Here is an 18,183-nt window from a genome sequence, read left to right as displayed (position 1 = left end):
CACACACACACACACACACACACACACACACACACACACACACTGAGACACCCACCCTGTTGGAAGGATTAGCAAGGGATAAAAAGGAAAATGGATAGGAAGAGAGGTGGAGGGATTGGGCCTCCAAAGCCCTTCCAAAAATCCTAACCTGTAATCACACCTACTAGCCAATTTCAAGTACTCAGAAACTTTCCTTGAAGAGTAACCAATGGGTAAAACCCAATGGGGCTATATATCTGTGTTCCTGGGGTCCAACCAGTATCCTTAAGATTCCTCCAGTGGGATGGGGGCAGGAGTGAGGGAGGGGCAAGGGGAATATGGCCAAAAAGACTGCCAGCAGCCACACCGCACACCCATGAGCTTGCCAGGTCCAATTCTGTGCCTATTGGGGAAAAAAGAATCTCTAATCTCTCCTACTTCACCACACACACACACTCTCTCTCTCTCTTTCTCTCTCTCTCTCTCTCTCTCTCCCACCCCCCCCTCCCCGGGGTGGGAATCAGACCAGCTGGAGAGAGGCCAGTGGCTTTCCCCGAGCCTGGGAGAAAACAGCCTTCAGAGTGTTAGATAGAGCTTGAGAACTCCCACCCCCACAATCTCAGCTAAGATGACCACAAAGAGTACATTTTATTAAGAAGAATTTGACACTATACCCCATACAGTTCCGGCCCTGCAGCTGGGGACAGGGCCACTTTATGATGTTGTCAGGGGCTATGCACAACCAATAAGTTAACAAATAGCAAAGGATTCTGGGGTAGGGAGGTTCCTGAAACCAGCCTGGTTCAGCTATGGGAGCAACAGGAGTAGGAAAGAGACATTTCAGGGTGAGAACAGAATAGAGCCTATGAAGTGATTTCTTTTTTTAATGAGGAATGAGGAGTGGTAAGTTTCTGAAAATGTGGGAAAGATGGAGTCTGAAGACTAGAAAAGAGGCCCAAAGTTAAGGATAATAATCAGAACCCAGTGAAGAGAAGCAGAGAAGGAACAAGTTGGCACCAAAATGAATCAGGAAATCATAGAGCTCATCCTTCTGGCCACTGCTTCCCCTCTTCCCTTAGAGTAACTAGGTGGAAACCCCTTTTTTTCCTGCTGAGATCCTAATGCCCCTCTCCAATATAGCATCCAGGTCCTGGGATCTCTATTACATTCTTAGTCATCTACCAAAATTCTAGCAACCTAGTGGGAACCAAGGCCTGGTTGCTGCCAGGTAGAAAGCATTCCTCTCCTCTCCTATCACTAAGACTTCTTTCCCAGCTCCCATATTCTGGGAAAGGTTCCACAGCTTTCTGTTGGGGGCAGCAGCAGAAGGTGTTAGGCTTGCTCCCTTTCCCCATAGTGGTTGGAGCAATCAACCTAGATCCTCTCTCCCAGCAAAGTCAACATCCATCAAGAACCATGAGGGAATCCCTAGATTTGGATACCCAGACTTTCCTCTTCTCAATGGACAGTTCCAAATGCAGTGAGTGCTCTGAAATCCAATCACCACTACTAGCCAAAACTGAGATCTTACAGCCTGGAGAAAGTAACATCACTGAGCTCCATGGTGGGAGGTAGAGAGAGAAAGTGGGAAGTAGGAAGCTGAGTCTGGAGAATTTGCCAAACACCAGCTGCATTTTATTGTCCTTTCTTCCTACCAGGTTAAATGATGAGAAATTATTCCTCTACATGTATCTGTGGGCTAAGGAAGCCATCACTTGGGCTGTGCATCACAGAGCACATTACTAAGAGAACAAAAGCAAAGATATCATCCCTATCAGGATGAGTCCTGAAGAGACATGGGGATTTGTAGATACTTGTAACCCCAAACCTCCCCCAGATCCCAGAGGTGTTAGAGATCCCTGGCCTCTAACACACAGGGACATGGGTATGGTTGGCCTCTGCTGACAGTCTCTTAAACAACCATAACATAGGGGGCTTTGGGCCAAAACCCCAACATCACTCCTGACTGAGATAACCAAACATGCTAACAAACAGACATAGGGTCAGACGGGAGAAAGCAGAACAACATAATGGCATCTTTGAGAATAACACAGAAGTATAAAATTTCAGACCAGGCTTCCTGAACTAAAATCAGAGAAAGTCTGAGCTTGTGCTCATCGACCTGCGATGAGAGTAGGGGAGTTGGGGAGAGGTGCCAGGGTTGGGCTCAGGGTACAGGCTGAGGCTTATCCCATCTAGCCAACCCCAAAGTTCAGGGCACCCCTTTAATGAACCAAAGTCTTCCCAGCAGTGAGAGGTGGCGGCACTCCATAACCATAATAGCAGGAGCCATAGAATTACACTTGGCTGATGATCTCTCCATTCTCTGGTACATAAACTTGCATAGGAGTTCCATCAGATGTCCTCCTCAGCACATGGACCATGGGCATCTGCCAGGGTTGGGAAAAAAAAGAGTCAGTGAGTAATCAGTTCAGGTGGGAATCTCATACCCACAGTTCCCTGTCGTACCAGTCTTTTTAATTTTTTCTTAAACCCTATCTTCTTAGTATCAGAATGGCAACAGCTAGGTAATTAAGATTAAGTGACTTGCCCTGGGTCACACAACTAAGAAGTGTCTGAGGCTAGATTTGAGCCCAGGTCCTCTTGACTCCAGCCATAGCACTCTATTCTCTGTGCTACCTACCTGCCCCTACCTTCAGTCTTTAATCGTGCTCCAAGCCACAAGCCCCACCTGCTCTGGATCACATGCCCCCTTATTCTAGGTACCTATATCTGGCAACATTCCATCTCCTGTCTACCTCTGTGTCTTTGCCTAAAGTATCCCTTCTTTCCATACCTTTGATGGTTTCCCTCCTTTCTAACTCTTGGAACTCCTAACTTCCTGAGGGTCAGCTTAAGTGTCCCCTCCTATAAGAGGTCCTTCTTGATCCCCTACTTGTTATGGTTCCCTGCAATTACTTCATATTTATTACATAAATAGCTCATACATGCTTATTTGGGAACACACTGTTGCCACCTTCATCTCAAAGCCTCCTGTAAAATGTAAGCCCCTTGATTATTGGGACATCTTGTTTTTTGCCTTGTCTGGTTCATGTTAGTTATGTAATGATTGCTAGTGGAACTGAACCAATAACAGGATAGATGGGGGGGATGAATGAGAAATCCAGAAGTAGTGCTGGTCTTGGGTGGTGGGATGAATGAAGGAATAAAAAGTATTTATTAAGTTCTTACCAATCTCATTTCCTACAAATGACCACTTTGCCTTCCCTAGAACCCCTCCAGAGAGGTGGATTTCACTAGCTCCTGAGACAGCTCATCTGCTTTTACACAGCTCTCACAGTTAGAAAGTTTTTCTTTAAATTAATCTTAAACTTGTCCCAGTAAGTCCTACCTAAAGAATAATCATGCCCCTTCCCCCACCCCAAGCCAATTCTCTTCTATAAGCTATATAGTACCAGTTCCTAAATTTGATCCTCATGTAGGATGTAACAATCCAGGTTACCCTTCCTCTGGAAATTTTCCGGTTAAAACTCTTCCTTCCCCGTCCTCCCTCTTTCTATAGGTTTACACCCCAACACTGGAACTTCCTGAGCCAGGGTAGGACGGGCTAGGTGAGGGCCAAGAGCAGGTTCAAGCTCGCACATAAAGAGAACATGTCAGCTGGGAGGGTGCGGCCTGAGCCCCAGGCCATGGGAGCCAGTAGGGCGCCAGCTGCAACCCAAATGGTTGGTGGGTGGGGAAGCCACTTGCAGCAGAGAAGGACCCAAACACACATCTGAGTTTATAGCTTTGGGGCCCTTCCCTACCATCAGAAAAGAGGGGACTGGGGAAAACAAAGGATCTGTGTTTGAAGGTAAGAATGTATATGAATGACTTCAAAGGGGAAGTGTTCCTTTCCACCCCCCACCCCTTCCTCATTTCAAATAGGAAACCTGATACTCAAAGAAAAAGTTAAGAGTACAGAATAAACTGGGAAGAGGTCCTCATAGGAAGCTTTTCCCTATTCCTGGTCCCAAAGTCTTCCTTTGTGGCCCCAGTCTTGTGTCCCTTAAATCCTCAGGGGTAGGGAAAGCCGTCAAGTGATGAATAGGCAGGAAGATGATTCAGCTCTGGATCTGTCTTTTGTCAGATTCAGCTCTGGATCTGACTAATGTCTTTTTCCTGGGGCCTCCTAGGTCAGGAGGTAGATGGGTTAAGGTTTCAGACCAGTCTAAATAAACTTAGAGGATTCAGTCAACTCTCAATTATCTGCATGTGACTCATCCACTTTGTGGGTCACCTCCTTATCCTGCCAAACTGGCATGTGGTCAAGAAATGCAATATAAGCATTCTTATGGACCAATAAGGCGGGATAAATATGATTGATAAAAGCCATGGGGTTCCTTACTAGCCTCAGATAAATGATGTTTGAATCAGTGCCTGTTCAGAACTACACATATCTGATATCGATACAGACAAACTGAGACTTGGCTGTATTTTCACTCTTCGTCCAAGCAGACATGCCCACATTACCCTCAAGACTTTGTTTTCCTATCCTACTCCATAGCCTTCCTTGAGTAGGCAAGCACAGGTTTCACTTGTCCTTCAAGTTCCCTGTTCCTGCCACTCTACTGACATCCTTTCTCCCAAAGATGGCCATACCTGTGTTCGTCCCATGGGTCTCCCAAAGGCCTCTCTGCCTGGAGGGAGGCTTCTCATGCGGAACGCCCCTTGTCGGTCTAGTGAATGTGGCCGGGCACTCCGTAACCGTGCCCGCTCGTGCCACCACTTGAGTTCCTCTGACACAGCTGCCTTGCTGAGTCCCCGACCTGCAGGGCTGTCCTTCAAGGAAGGTGTTCTCACAATCCGGCTGTGAGAGGGTACTAGTCGATGGTAGCGCAGAGGTGCTCCATCTTCATCATAGACAGTGCCAGGTCCCAGGCGGCAAAGCTCCCATCCAGGAGGTAATTGTTGCCTTTCAGCCACCATTACATACCTCCCTGCTGAGAAATATCCAGATGGGAGCAGCAGTTTAGGGTAATAAGCTGCCAGCTCACGTCCATCAGCAGAGACCCGGGTGCTCCGGGAGCAAAGCTGGTCAGATGGGGACATGGGCCTCAAGAAGATATCTGGGCTGCTGCTACCTGGAGATGTGGCATAAGAAATGCTGGAGACATCAGAGCTGCTGTCTTCAGAACCAGAGTGGTAGGCAGGGTGGGGCAGGGGGTGCTTTGCTGAAGGAAAGCAAGAGTCAGGCACAGTCACTGTATAATGTGTGGGACGCCGGCGAGGGATGGCACTCCGGCCACGGCCTTCGGGGCACACACGGAAGGAATCTACCCTGCAGGAATCAAGAAGATACCAACTCAGCCTTAGATCTCAGAAGTAGGTGAGGAACAAATAAGAAAAAGTCAGAGACATTCATTGAAGGAGAGGGCCATTGTCAAGGGAATTAACTCTCAGTTTCCTTCTTTCTGTTGCACTCTCATTCATATGGGCTCAAAAATTCAAGCATCACCTTTGAATATTTCTTCCTCCTTAAACCCCATATTTAACTAGTTGCTAAGTCTGTTTTTCCTCTCTCCTCAATATCCTTTTTTTTTTTAAGCCTTACCTTTTGTCTTAGTATCAATTCTAAGATGAAAGAGTGGCAAAGGCTAGGCAAACAGATTTAAGTGGCTTGCCCAGGGTAATACAGCTAGGAAGTATCTGAGGCCAGACTTGAACCTGGGTCCTTCCTCAACTCCAGGCCTGGTGCTCTATCCACTGAACCATTGAGCTAAGCTGCCCCCATAATACTCTCTTAAACTCATGTTCCAAGTAAAAAGAGCTATTAGCCTTTTTAAAAAGTCTACTTTTGGGCAGCTGGGTAGCTCAGTGGATTGAGAGTCAGGCCTAGAGATTCTAGGTCCTAGGTTCAAATCTGACCTCAGACTTCCCAGCTGTGTGACCCTGGGCAAGTCACTTGACCCCCATTGCCCACCCTTACCACTCTTCCACCTAGGAGCCAAAACACAGAAGTTAAGGGTTTAAAAAAAAAAAGAAAATAAAAAGTCTACTTTTTTTTCCCTATAGATTACTCTCCATTTCTGAAACACAATCCCTCTGACATTCCCAGCTTTTGAGAACTTTGCCTCCTTCCAAGGCCCAGCCTTCCCTGATCCCCACCCCAACTGAAAAGTTTTCTGTCCCTACTCACATTTCCTTAGATCATTTTGTCCTGGCCTTTCCTTTGCCCTTTTCAAACTCTGCCTTGGAGCAGAGTTTATTTGTAAATGCAACTTTCCCCTCCTTTAGAGGATAAGCAGATAGATGCCATAGATACATTCCCAGAGTCTAGTACAACGCCTGCAACTTAGCTGGTGCTTAATAAATGTGACTTGTTCATGAGTGGCTTGTGCCCAGGGAGGCACAGGATTCTGCACAGATACCACCAATAAACCTGAGGCTCCCATCCCTCCACTGATTCTAGTCTCTCATTTAAGGATACTTAGAGGTAGCAATAAATAGAAAGGTGATAGAATGCCTGGACCTGGGCTTAGGAAGATCTGAGTTTGAATCATGCCTCAGATCCTTCCAACTGTGAGCCCTTAGAACTTCCATTTTCTCTTCTACAAAATGTTGGTAAGTCTATATGTCCTAACTCTCATTCCTCACAGTTCTGACAGTCAAGAAGTGTTTATTAAGTGGAGGCTCAAAATGAAACACAGAATGTAAGCATTTTACAAATCCCAAAAGTGCCATATAAATGAGAGCTCAATTCCTGGAGATTCATTACCTTAGAGACTGAGATTGACCCCGTCTGCCTGGAATCTCTGGGGTAGCAGGGGCACTTGCCCGGCCTTGAATTTGTCCAGGAACATTTCGGAGTGGGACCACATATGTGGCTGCTTCCAGCACCCAGGGGCTGATGGTGCTGGGCCCATCCTGGGGTGTTGTGGCTGGGCTGCTGCAGAGAGAAAAGAGTAAGAAGTTTTTTCTTAAGGGATTTTTGGGGTTGTTTTTCCTTCAGGAGTGCAGGTTTGAGGTGAGGTAGCAGGTCAGAGTGGAAAGAAGCAAAAGTGAGCTTGTGCTCAGTGGTAATATGCTGCTACTTCTGGGGAAGAGGTCAAGACAGCTCAATCATACTGAGCAAAGAGGCTGAGGTCTCTTGTCCCTTTCCCTCACTTTTCCATTCCCTCACCCACTTCCCAGGATATAGCATGGTTTCCTCCAGATCTCCAAACCCCCAATGTCTCTACCTGGGCTCGCTATCAAGTTCCGAAGGAGGTTTCTTGGGTTTCTCATAGGGATGATCCAAGCTAGTTTCCTTCCAGGGGCTATTCTGGATTGGAGAGCGTTCTGGACCCCCAGCCTCAGGGCCTGCTGGCTTCAACCCCTCAAGCCGCTGGGATGGGAGTGACCTGGTGGGTGGTGCTGGGGACTCTGGAGCAGGTTTTGGCAACTGAATTTCTTCTGCAAATGGAAAAGAAAGACAGTGAGGGTGATTGGTGGGAGAACCAGCCCAACAGGAACCAAGCTGCTAGTTCCATGCCTCTCCACTCCTCCCAAGGCCAACGCACCCAATTGCCCAGGGGTTCAGCTCTGGTCACAGACTCAGATGAATGGCCCAGATCCCTCAGGTTTCTAAGCCAGCCTCCCTCCAAGAAGTCCTCCCAGATGAACCATCCCACATAACCCATTTCCCCACATATTCTGGGTGTATCCTTGTGACTGCAGCATTGGCTACCAAGCTGCTAGTTATTTATTAGCCTCCAATGGACATGTTTTTCTGCTCTGTGCTTTTTCTATATTCTGGCATCCTCATCAGCACCAGGGTACAGAAAGAAGGTTCTGTGCTATCTTCTTCCCTGAATGTTCCTCCCTATGAATGAGCCCTCCTCAATCCCAGGCTTGCAAGCAAAGGGTGCCTCATCAGTGTTGTTTGTCTGGTCCTCTCACTGTCCAGCTAAATTAATGATCCAAACTGCAGAGGCTAGAAATGTTATACTCAGCTCTAACAGGTAGAAAGGGCATAGATTTTGAACAGCCTGATCCTCTGTGACTCTGGTGGGCTCACTGTGGGGAAAATCCACAGAAAGTGTCTCCCTTTTCCCTCAAGGATAAAACTCTTCTCTGGGGCCTGGGCTATGTCTTCCTTGCCCTCAGGGGTCTCCTAGCAGACAAGTCTGGAATTTGTCTCCTTATTCCATCTGGGGTCATTCTAGCTCCCAGGCTCAGCAACTTAAGCCCAGGGGCTTATACATGCTCAGCTCTTATCCATCATTCCTCAGCATTTGTTGTGGGAAGCTGGAGCAGGGAACATTTGGCATATTCATCCCACCAAGGTCTGTGCCAAGGCAAGAGAGGGGCTTCTCTGCTAAGGGCCAGGTCAAGAGGCTAAAATTTTAATTCAACCAACTTTTATTCACTGTGAGACAGTTAAAAAAGCATTGTCTAAGGGGGCAGATAGGCAGCACAGTGGATAGAAAGTCAGGCCAGAAGATGGGAGGTTCTGGGTTCAAAATCTGACCTCAGATACTTCCTAGGAGTGTGACCCAGGGCAAGTCACTTAACCCTGATTGCTTAGCACTTACCGATCTTCTGCCTTGGAAAAAATACTCAGTATTGATTCTAAGATGGAAGGCAAGGTGTTTTGTTTTGTTTTGTTTTGTTTTGTTTTTGAAGAATTGATACTAAGACTGAAGGTAAGAGTATAAAAAAAAATTGTTTTTGGAGTCAGAGGACCCTGGGCTCAAATCTCACCTCTAACACCTACTGCCACTATGCCCACTGGGTCTCAGTTTTCTCAACTGAAAATAAGGGTATTAGACCAGATGGCCTCTTGTGGTCTTCTCTTCCTGCTCTAAGTCTTATGACCTATTATGTAGAAGGTCAAAGAAATAAATGCTAAGACAAAAAGAGTCTCAGCTGTCAAGGTATAGTAAGTCTACCATTGATAATATGTGCACAAATATGTACAACACAAAGCCAAATGGATGGGCACAAAGGCTCTAGGAAAATTCAAAGCGGATGGAATCACCCCTTTTGAGAAGAATTCCTGAATTAAGGAACTCCACCTCTCTGCTCTAATACATTTTATACAATTTCCCCCCTTATCTTGCCTGGACTGAAAGTGTAACCACCACTCCTAAGCCCATTTCTAAAGCTCTACTGCAACTTCAGACTCCCCAGATCCAACCACTTCAGCCTCCCTCCAAAGCAGGAGTTACAAGTTGCACCAACCACCGTGTCTAGAAGTCGTATACATCTTTACTTGACACGGAAGGCCAATGAAGAGGCCTTTGCTAGACTCAGCAAATGCCCTAAAGCTACAGGGAGATGGGCACTCCGGAGTTATAGAGCTACCCTTACTGGGGCTTCCACATCACACTCCGTTTTCCAGACAGTCCCACTTACCTTCTTCCAATAGCACTGCATCTGACAGGGAGCTGTCATCAGAAGTGCTCAGATCTGGAGGAGAGAAAATAAATGGGGTTGGGATGGGGCATCACAAGCAGGCCTGGGAAATCTGGGCTTTGAGCCTGGCTATCTCTCCCATCTTCTACCTCCAGGCAATCACATTTGGGACTTACAGAAAATGTTCACTGTAGATAAGAACTAAGCTAGAGATGGAAGGGCAGTGTGGCCCAGTGGAAAGAGCCCTGAATTTGGAGTCAGAGACCTGAGTTTAAACATGGCTCTGTCCCATATTGCATAGGTGTTCAGGGGGAAATACTTTTCCTTCCTGAAAGGACTTAGTTTCCACATCTTTAAACTAAAAGCATTTGGAGTGGATAATGAAAATTGTCATTTCTGTACTGCTTGGAGGCATGCAAACCCTCCCCTCACAATAACAGCCCCATGAAGAGTAAGTAATGTAAGCATTCTCCTCATCCTCATTGTTTTTAAACCTTTACCTTCCAGAGTGGCAAAGGCTAGGTAATTGAGGTTAAGTGACTTGCCCAGGGTCACACAGGTAGGAAGTATCTGAGGCCAGATTTGAACCCAGAATCTCCATCTCTGGGCCTGGCTTTCAATCCACTGAGCCACCTGGTTGCCCATGTCTCCCACCCTCCCACATCTTCATTTTACAAATGGGGTAAACTTGGACTTTAAAAGGTTAATAAATGATTGGCCCATTGAAATCAATAAGACACCTTTTCAAGCACTAAATCCCAAGATCCTCATTGGAACTCACCAAAGCTTTGAGGAGCTAAGCATTCTCTTTCCTTATCTGAATGCACCAAAGCCTCTGGGCTCTGGGCATTCTCCTAGCAGGGCCCCTTCAGAAATGGCAGCTAATTGCAGGACTGATATCATTATGTTTCCAAACTGAAATGCTTGCACAGTAATGAAGTGCTTTCTTGGCTTCAAAGAACTTTCCAGCTATTAATTCCCCTACTTCCTCCTTTCCCAAGAAGCAAAGCAAAGCAGCTCAGCAGACACTGCTCATTCCCAGAGGTTCCCTTCTCTCTGTTCTCTAAAGGCAAGTGAGGGCTTCCTTGGGATTGGAATACCAAAACCCCATCATCTGGAAGCCAAGAATGGGACTAGAAATGGAAAAGTAGAAGAAAATATTATAAGATTTAGAAGTGGCAAGGACTTGGTGATCCTCATTTAGACCCATCTCATTTTACTATAGATCAGTGATTCCCAGAGTGGGTGCCACCACCCCCTGGTGGGTGCTGCAGAGATCCAGGGGAGTGATGATGGCCACAGGTGCATTTATCTTTTCTATTAATTGCTATTAAAATTTAAAACAATTTAATTTCCAGGGAGCTAAGTAATAATTTTTCTAGAAAGGGGGTGGTAGGCCAAAGAAGTTTGGGAACCACTGCTATAGAAGAATCTGACCTATTAAAAATAATAACTACTATTTACATAACACATTAAGGTTTCATGTTATCTCATTTCATCCTCAAAATAACCCTATGGGCTAGGTGCTATTATCATCCCCATTTTATAGATAAGGAAACTGAGGCTGAGAGAAACTAAATAATCACAAAACTCAGGTCTTCCTGACTCCAAGTTCAGCACTATATCTACCATACCATTTTCCCTCAGGAGGCTAAGTGACTTAAGATGGCACAGCTAGAAAGGATCAGAGCCAAGATAAGAACTCAAGTGTTCTGAATCCAAGTCGAGCATACTTTCCATCATAATGCAATTTAACTCAACTATACTTTAATAAATGCCTACTCTATGCCTTGTCCTATACTGGTATTGAGCAAACAAATGCCAAAAAAAAAAAAAAATAGGTCCTGTCCTCAGGGAGCTTATGTTTTACTGAGAGTGGAGGGAGAAGCAACTACAACATGGCCATAGATAAGTAAATATAAGGTAATAATATTTGTAAAGTGCTTAACACAGTACCAGATACATTGTGGGCTCTCTATCAATGCTAGCTGTTATTAGTAGTAGTATTAATTTTAGGAGGGAGAGGGGCCGCCTCTGAGGAAATCTGAAAAGTTGGGTAAAAGGTGATACCTGAGCCAAAATCCAGGATTATTTCTTCTTTTTGTTCATTTTTTAAAACTCTTACCTTCTGTCTCAATATTAATTCTAAGACAGAACAAAGCAAGGGCTAGGCAATTGATTTAAATTATTTGCCCAGGGTTACACAGCTAAGAAGTGTCTGAGGCCAGATCTGAACCCAGATCTTGCTCTCTTATCCACTGTGCCACTGGACAGCATCGATGTCCATCGATGGTGTCCCACTGGATTGCTTCTAATAGAGTCAGAGGTGAGGAGTAAGTGCATTCCAGGCATAGGTTTCAGCCTGCAAGAGATGGAATGTCAAGCTTGAGGAAGAGCTAGAAGGCCTGTATGGTTGGAATGTAGAACTGGTGAAGAGGAATAATACAAAATAAGGTCAGAGGTAGACAGATTAGAGCCAGACTATGGGGGGGCTTTTAATGCCAGGCTGAAGATTTTATACTCTACCCTAGGAGTGCTAGGGATCCACAGAGGATTTCTGAACAGAGATTGACATGATCAACTATGTGCCTTAGAGAGGTTATTTTGGCTGTCAGAGGGAGGATAGACGGGAAAAGAAAGAAGTTAGAAGCAGAAAGACCAACTAGGAGATTATTGGAATCATTCAGGAGGGCCTGAACAAGGATAATGGCTGCCTGAGCAGAGACATGAGAAATCCTGCTTTCTGCTAGTCCTTATCCCTGTCCTAGGAGTGGAATCTTTTACTCACAAGATCCTCATCCCTAATTTAATTCAAAGGTGGGGAGTAAGTGGTCATCTTGGCTTTTCCACTCATTCTCCAGTCAGCACCCCAGAGACAGGTTTCTAGACAACTTTTGATTCCTACAAAGAATTAAGTCAAAACTACCACATTTGTCCACCTTGGCCATGTCCTGACCTGCCTTCCCACTCCTGAAGAGAAGACATCAGCAAGCATGGCCGCACCATCCCCCCACTACTGCTGCCTCCTGCTGTCCCAGCCATGTGGACCCTGGGGTGGTGTCCAAGAGCTCTGGGCACCAGCTGGCAACAAGAGGCATTCTGCCCCAGTAGCCTGAAGCCATCAGAGCCTAGAAATAAACCTGAGAAAGGAAGATAACGCTGATAAGTGGGATCTACTCCCCCAGGCTACACTCATACCCCACTCATTATTACTCTCCAGACAATTGTACTGGCCCCTGACTGATCTGAGGCCCAAGAGCCAGCAACTGGCATTTATTTCAAGGGGGAGATAAGTTCCCAGGAATGACAGATGGAGCCAAGATGATATTTCCTTTCCTTATAGCTTTTCTGGGTGCTTGACTCCTTTTTATCATTTGCTTCTTCAGGAAGAGTAACTTGTCTCCAGAGCCTCTTTTAACTAACTCTGCAACCTCAAGTGTGCCATTCCCATTCTTGTATCTTCAGGTTCCTCATTTTTATAACAAGGAAGTTGGATAAGATCTCCGAGGCCATTCCCAGTTCTAACATGCTATGATTCTATAACCTGAGAATATTGGCACTGTCTAAGCCCTGGGTCATGTCCTTCCTCTTCAATCCAGTGACAATGGCCTCCTAGATATTTCATGAATGAGACACACAATCTCTCAGCTCTGGGTATTTTCTTTGGCCATCTCTTGTGCCTAGAACACTCTCCCTCCTTCTACCTCTGACCTCTGACTTTCTTGAATTCCTTTAAGTTCCAGCTGAAATCCCACCTTCTACAGGAAGTCCTCCCCCATCCCTCTTAATTTCAGTGCTTTCCTACTTTTAATTATTTCCTATTTAATCCTACCTATAGTTTGCTTTGTATAGTCTTAATTGCATTTTGTCTCATATCTCATGATTGTAATTTCCTTGAAGGCAAGGATGTCTTTTCCTCTTTTTGTATCCCCAACACTTAGCACAGTCTTTGGCACACAGTAGGTCTTAATAAATGCTTACTGAATGAATAAATGAAAAGGTCTGGCTATTTGAGCTCAGAGGTCAACCCTGACCCCTTTCATTTAATCGGCCAAAAGTCACTTCTAACACCTTTATTTAATGGGCCAAAAGTCACTTAAGGTTGAGATCTTTCCTGTTCTCACCATCTTTCTCTGCTCTGCTTTCTAAAGTTGACTTGAGAGGAATCTGGAAACTGTCCTTCAGCTCCCAACAAGCATTTCCAGGGAAAGCATGTGGGTGAGCAGTGGGCAGAGGGATGCAACAACCTAACAACCCCTTTTGGGGTTGGTAGAAGGGAGCAGACAGGGCCCAGGAACAGCCTAACATGTCCTAAAATATATTCTCACAAGACGATTCTAGTCCTTCCAGAGAAGGATTAGGATAGCTCAGACATGAAAGAAGTAAAGACTTCTACTCTAAACCCAGATCCATCATCATCCTCCTGTTGGATCAATTAATTCCTAGCCCAAAGAGTTCCCAAGCCTAATTAGGACCTAAGCATTGCCAAACAAACTTGGTGCTTTATGAAGCTGGAATGGTAGAAGAAGAGAAACCTCCTAGTAGCCAGGAAGCTAAAGATTGGGCTTTCTCAGCTCAGGGCATGGGGTGAGGTGAGGGAAACAGGCCATGGCTGGACAGCTGACTTTGACAAAACAACCTGGCAAATCGAAGTCTCAGAGGATTAAAGATTAAAGCCACAATGGAAAGCTTCCAAGGCAGATTCTTCTACTGTGATCAGACAGGCCCTGAGCACCATCCATTTGCTGTGTGCTCTAGAGATGAATAATAGCAGTGCGCACTTTGGCCTTTGCCCTAGGGAACTGAGTAACTGGGCAAAAGGCAGGAAGAGAGCACCATAGAAGAAGTTCACTCTCTTGCTTAAGATAGCATCAGAAGCTGAAAGGTTGGAGGAGGAGAGAAATCAGAATGTTCATATTTAACATCTGGAGGAATGGCTTCCTCTCTCTTCCCTAGGAGAATGGGGAGGTTGGGTTTTAGGGAGTTTGGTCAGTAGCCCTGGTAGCCCTAGGTAGCCATAGGAAGGAGGACCCAGTTGGGAACCCTCAGAGTCCAGCCCTCCTGGTCAGAAGGGTCAAGAGTTGAGCACACAGCACATAGGTCTGCCAAGGTGTCAGGTCCACTCACCTCCCCTGAGCACGGTGGCAGGGGTAAGGGGTGCACATCCACTGCTTAGCCTCCGTTCATTGAGGCTGTGTTCTAGTTCCCGGAGCTTCTTCTCCTCCTGTAGCACCGCATGCTTCCTCCGCCGTCGGATCTGCTTGGTGAGGTTCTCCTCTTTGTACAGATGACGGGCTGCCTCTGCGATTTGCAGCTGTAGCGCCAGCTCCTGCTCCAGACTGCTCAGAGGATCCTAGGGATGGGGGGAGAGAGACAGGAGGGTCAGGGAGAAAAAGGCCTCATGGGTGAGGGTGGATACAGATGCCACAAGTAGGCTAGTTAATTTAAAAATGTTTTCATTTTAAAATCTCTTTAAAGAGCAGAGATTGCATTTCCATTAGGTTGCCAGCTCCCTGCAGAAAGAGATGTGTCACAGAATCATAGATGGAGAACTAGAAAGGACCTCAGAGACCATTAGGATTGGACCAGCCCCCTTATTCTACAATGAGAAGTTATTTGATTAGTAACTATCTGGGGAGGGATTTGAATTCAGGTATTCCTAACCCCAAGTCCAGTGCCCAATCCACTCTACCATAACATCCCTAATAACACTTGGAGATCTTTGTGGACATTGATTGATTATGCCTCCTCTCCAAAAGGCAGGGACTACACCTCATTGAAAATACCAAATGTTCCATGGACACAGTGCTCCTGGACCAGAGGAAAAACATGACTTTTAAGCTAGAAGAGATAGAGAAAAGAAGTCTCCTTTCTCCCATCCTTCGAAAAGCAGAGAGAGAAGACCCACATCTACAGAGATGTAGGGCAAAGGGAGGGGTAGGTTTCCAAGACTGAACCAGAGCCACCTCCTAGAGCAAGAAAAGCCAATACCAAGACCCACCCATCAGACACACATGGGGATGGGCAGTGTGAATGGGCAGGCCAAAGAGGGTGTTGTCCCAATTTCCTGCCTAGCCTGCTAAGTGGGGCACTTTCTCTCTTGACTTGTTGCACCAGAGAGAATAAAACTGGGGTGTCTGCCAGCGGGAACCTGCTAAGGTCTATGTTGGCCTGGGCATTAGGGTTCCTGGTCAGCCTCCAGGGGAAAGGGCTTTTCTGTTTGTAGCAGACCCATAGAACCTTTGCATTCAGTCTTAGGACTTTCACCCTTCACCATTTTCTAAACCTTCACTTGTCCTGGAACTACACCTCAAAGCACTGTTTCCTGCCAGTGAGGCTCCCAAATCCACTACCCCTAAATCCTAATTACTTTCCCTCTCTCCCTTCTGCTGTCAACCTTGTCTCTGAAATCTGGTTTTATCACCCATTTCCCTCTTTCCTTTTGACCCTGTTTCTACATGCTTCAGACCACTCTTGTGCATACTGGGGGCCTTATTTACAAGGCAAACAAGAATGTGCAAATCCAGAAATAAGACACCAGGGAAATAAGGTAATTAGAAATATAAATAAAGACATCTAGCCAGATACAGACTAAGTGGCACCAAAGCTTTCAAAATTTCCCCAGCCCTACCTTGGCCTTGATTCTCTCTAGGCATTGGGGCTTTATTTCTCTGGAGGCCCTGGAGGAGAACACTTCCAGAATGTCCTGGGAATGTTGGATTGAGCTAATTCACCCAGTCTTCAATCCCTGAATCACTTTCTACCAATTAGGAGGTCTCCTGATTGAATGATGGGCTTTTGTTTTTCTGCCTCTATTACTCTATAATCACTTAGCCAACTAGATAAGGGAAATAGATTTTTGCAAAGTAAGGGAATACATTAAGCATAGTATTCTAGCACCTCAAAAATCGATATTCAACCCAATGCATGGGCCTTAGCCAAAGCTCACAAAAGACTTTGCATTTCCTTCAGGGGTCAAGGTCCCATCCCTTCTCTCAGTGGGCCAAGGAAGAAGAGGGGCTCTGATTGAGCCACAACAAGGAGTCCACTGGTGCTCCTGGCCTGGGGAGCCCACTAAGAACCATGACAAATGCCTCTTACCCTTTCAGTCATATCTCAAGGAAAAACCAGCCCCCCAGTGTAGTGATGCTTCTCACCTCTCTTTGGAAGGTCTGTTCATCCAGTTTGTAAGCTGCTCCAATCCTTCGACGAACCTTGGGGGCTTTTTCTCCTGGTTTGAGGGGATACTCCTGTGGCAGTGTGCCTGTCAACTCCTAAAGCAGAAGGTAGTGTTAGAGCAAAGCCCTCCCTGTATTTGCCCCTACAATTATCCTCCCCTGAGGTGATCTCCTCCCTTTTCTCCTCCAGACTCTCCCTTACTTCACCTCCTCTTCCCACCCACCACCCACCTTCCTGCCCAGCCTACTAAGTGGGGCACTTTCTCTCTTAACTTTGTTGCCAAACAGAATAAAATTCCCCTTTGAACAGATGACAGGCTGCTTCTGCAATCTGCAGTTTGTTTGGGCATCCCGAGGCTGTGTGGTTCTCCTTTTCAGGGGCCACTTTCCAGGATGTGCCCCCCTGGAAAAGGGAGAGAACTCACTGCTTCTCGAAGACAGAGTTTCTTTAACTCTTCCAGACATAATTCTAAACGTTCTTCCAGGGCTCTTTGCTGCTTCCGCATTGCATGGGTCAACTCCTTCATTGGGGAAATTGGGCTGTCAGGACCTAGATGGAAAGAACAACACACAACCCACCTCCAAACCTCAGTTGAAGCGGGGAAGGGATGAGCAAGACTGCCTCAGTCTCTCCCAGACACCCGCGCCTGACCTCCCCCTGAAGAGAGCACATGCACTGTCCACTCACGTATGCCACACACCTGGCCTGAGGTGACAGAGGTGAGCCTTGGCATCCTGGGCTACGGCCACACTACTAGAGGGGTGCTCAAAGGAGCAGGGGCAAAGGAAGCTGCCCCAGGAGGCAGGTGAGCCTATGAAAATCTGAGACCTCTTTCCCTCTGCCTCTTCCCATCCTCTTTGCAGAGGAAGAATAATAGCAGAAAGAGCACTGGATTTAGTCAGAGGATATGGGTTCAAATCCCAGTCTTGCAACTTACTCCTTCTATGACCCTGGGCACGTCTCTACGCTCTCTGGCCCTCAGTTCCTATGCATCTGTCCAATGAGAGGACCTGGTGGATGAGATGACCTCCAAGGGCCCTTCCAGCCCTAACCAGAGCACAGACCGTCCTACCAAGCACACATATACCTGGTGGTGACACAGCACACAAACCAAAGCACAGATGGCCGGCACAAGCCGAGACAGAACTTTAAACTCGAGGAATTCCTGGAGCTGGTGGTGTCTCCGGAGGTCATGAAGTCCATTCCCCTGCCTCCAATCAGAATGAGCAACAAACTCCAGGCTAGTCCTCCTCAAGGAAGGAGATCCCTCCTGCTCTAATCCCTGTTCTGATCCCCGCTTTCCTCATCTTCTCATCTCCCTGGTCCTAGAGACTGGACCTTTTCCATTCCAACCATGAGGAAAGAGGACTCGGGCAGCCGGCTTATTCCTGGGGAGGGAGTTCCCCAAGCCACTCACCAGACTGCAGGATGATGCCGCTGTCTGTGTCGCTGATCTCATCCTTGCTCTCCATGATGGACATCCGGGGGGGCAGGCGGGGGAGACAGAGTGGAGGAGGGGAACACAGCTCCCAGCCAGGGACTTTAGGTGGCTTGGAGTTTCCCTGGCTTGGGAAAGAACAAAGAGGCCATGTCTGGACTCACCTGGGCCTGCCTAAGGGGCCAGGACCCTTTTTCCAAGCAGAAACTAATTAACAGCAGGATGCTGTGGGGAAAGAGGGGAGTTGG

The 18,183-nt window shown here is 46.7% G+C and overlaps 1 protein-coding gene across 3 annotated transcripts; it reads right to left on the bottom strand.

Moving 5' to 3' along the window:
* Window positions 1-618: 618 nt before the first annotated feature.
* On the bottom strand, window positions 619-17,978 carry INAVA (innate immunity activator). 3 transcript variants are annotated; one of them, XM_044672730.1, is made up of 9 exons: window positions 17,915-17,978; window positions 16,922-17,046; window positions 16,476-16,592; window positions 14,446-14,671; window positions 9,319-9,372; window positions 7,161-7,374; window positions 6,698-6,868; window positions 4,582-5,260; window positions 619-2,369 (listed from the first exon to the last, which is right to left on the bottom strand). In XM_044672730.1, exons 1-9 carry the CDS (start codon window positions 17,976-17,978, stop codon window positions 2,277-2,279), a joined length of 1,743 nt encoding a protein of 580 aa, XP_044528665.1. In that variant the 3' UTR covers window positions 619-2,276. The 3 variants fall into 3 exon arrangements, with proteins under 3 accessions (XP_044528665.1, XP_044528666.1, XP_044528668.1); XM_044672731.1 differs by having other exon boundaries at window positions 619-2,370; window positions 4,640-5,260; window positions 17,915-17,969; XM_044672733.1 differs by lacking the exons at window positions 16,476-16,592; window positions 16,922-17,046; window positions 17,915-17,978 and having other exon boundaries at window positions 9,315-9,372; window positions 14,446-14,490.
* Window positions 17,979-18,183: the final 205 nt, after the last annotated feature.

This window comes from Gracilinanus agilis, chromosome 4, assembly GCF_016433145.1.
Source record: "Gracilinanus agilis isolate LMUSP501 chromosome 4, AgileGrace, whole genome shotgun sequence".
Classification (NCBI taxonomy): Eukaryota; Metazoa; Chordata; class Mammalia; order Didelphimorphia; family Didelphidae; genus Gracilinanus; species Gracilinanus agilis.
The sequence above is the reverse complement of the archived record's forward strand: the minus strand, read 5'-3'. Positions and strand labels throughout refer to the sequence as shown.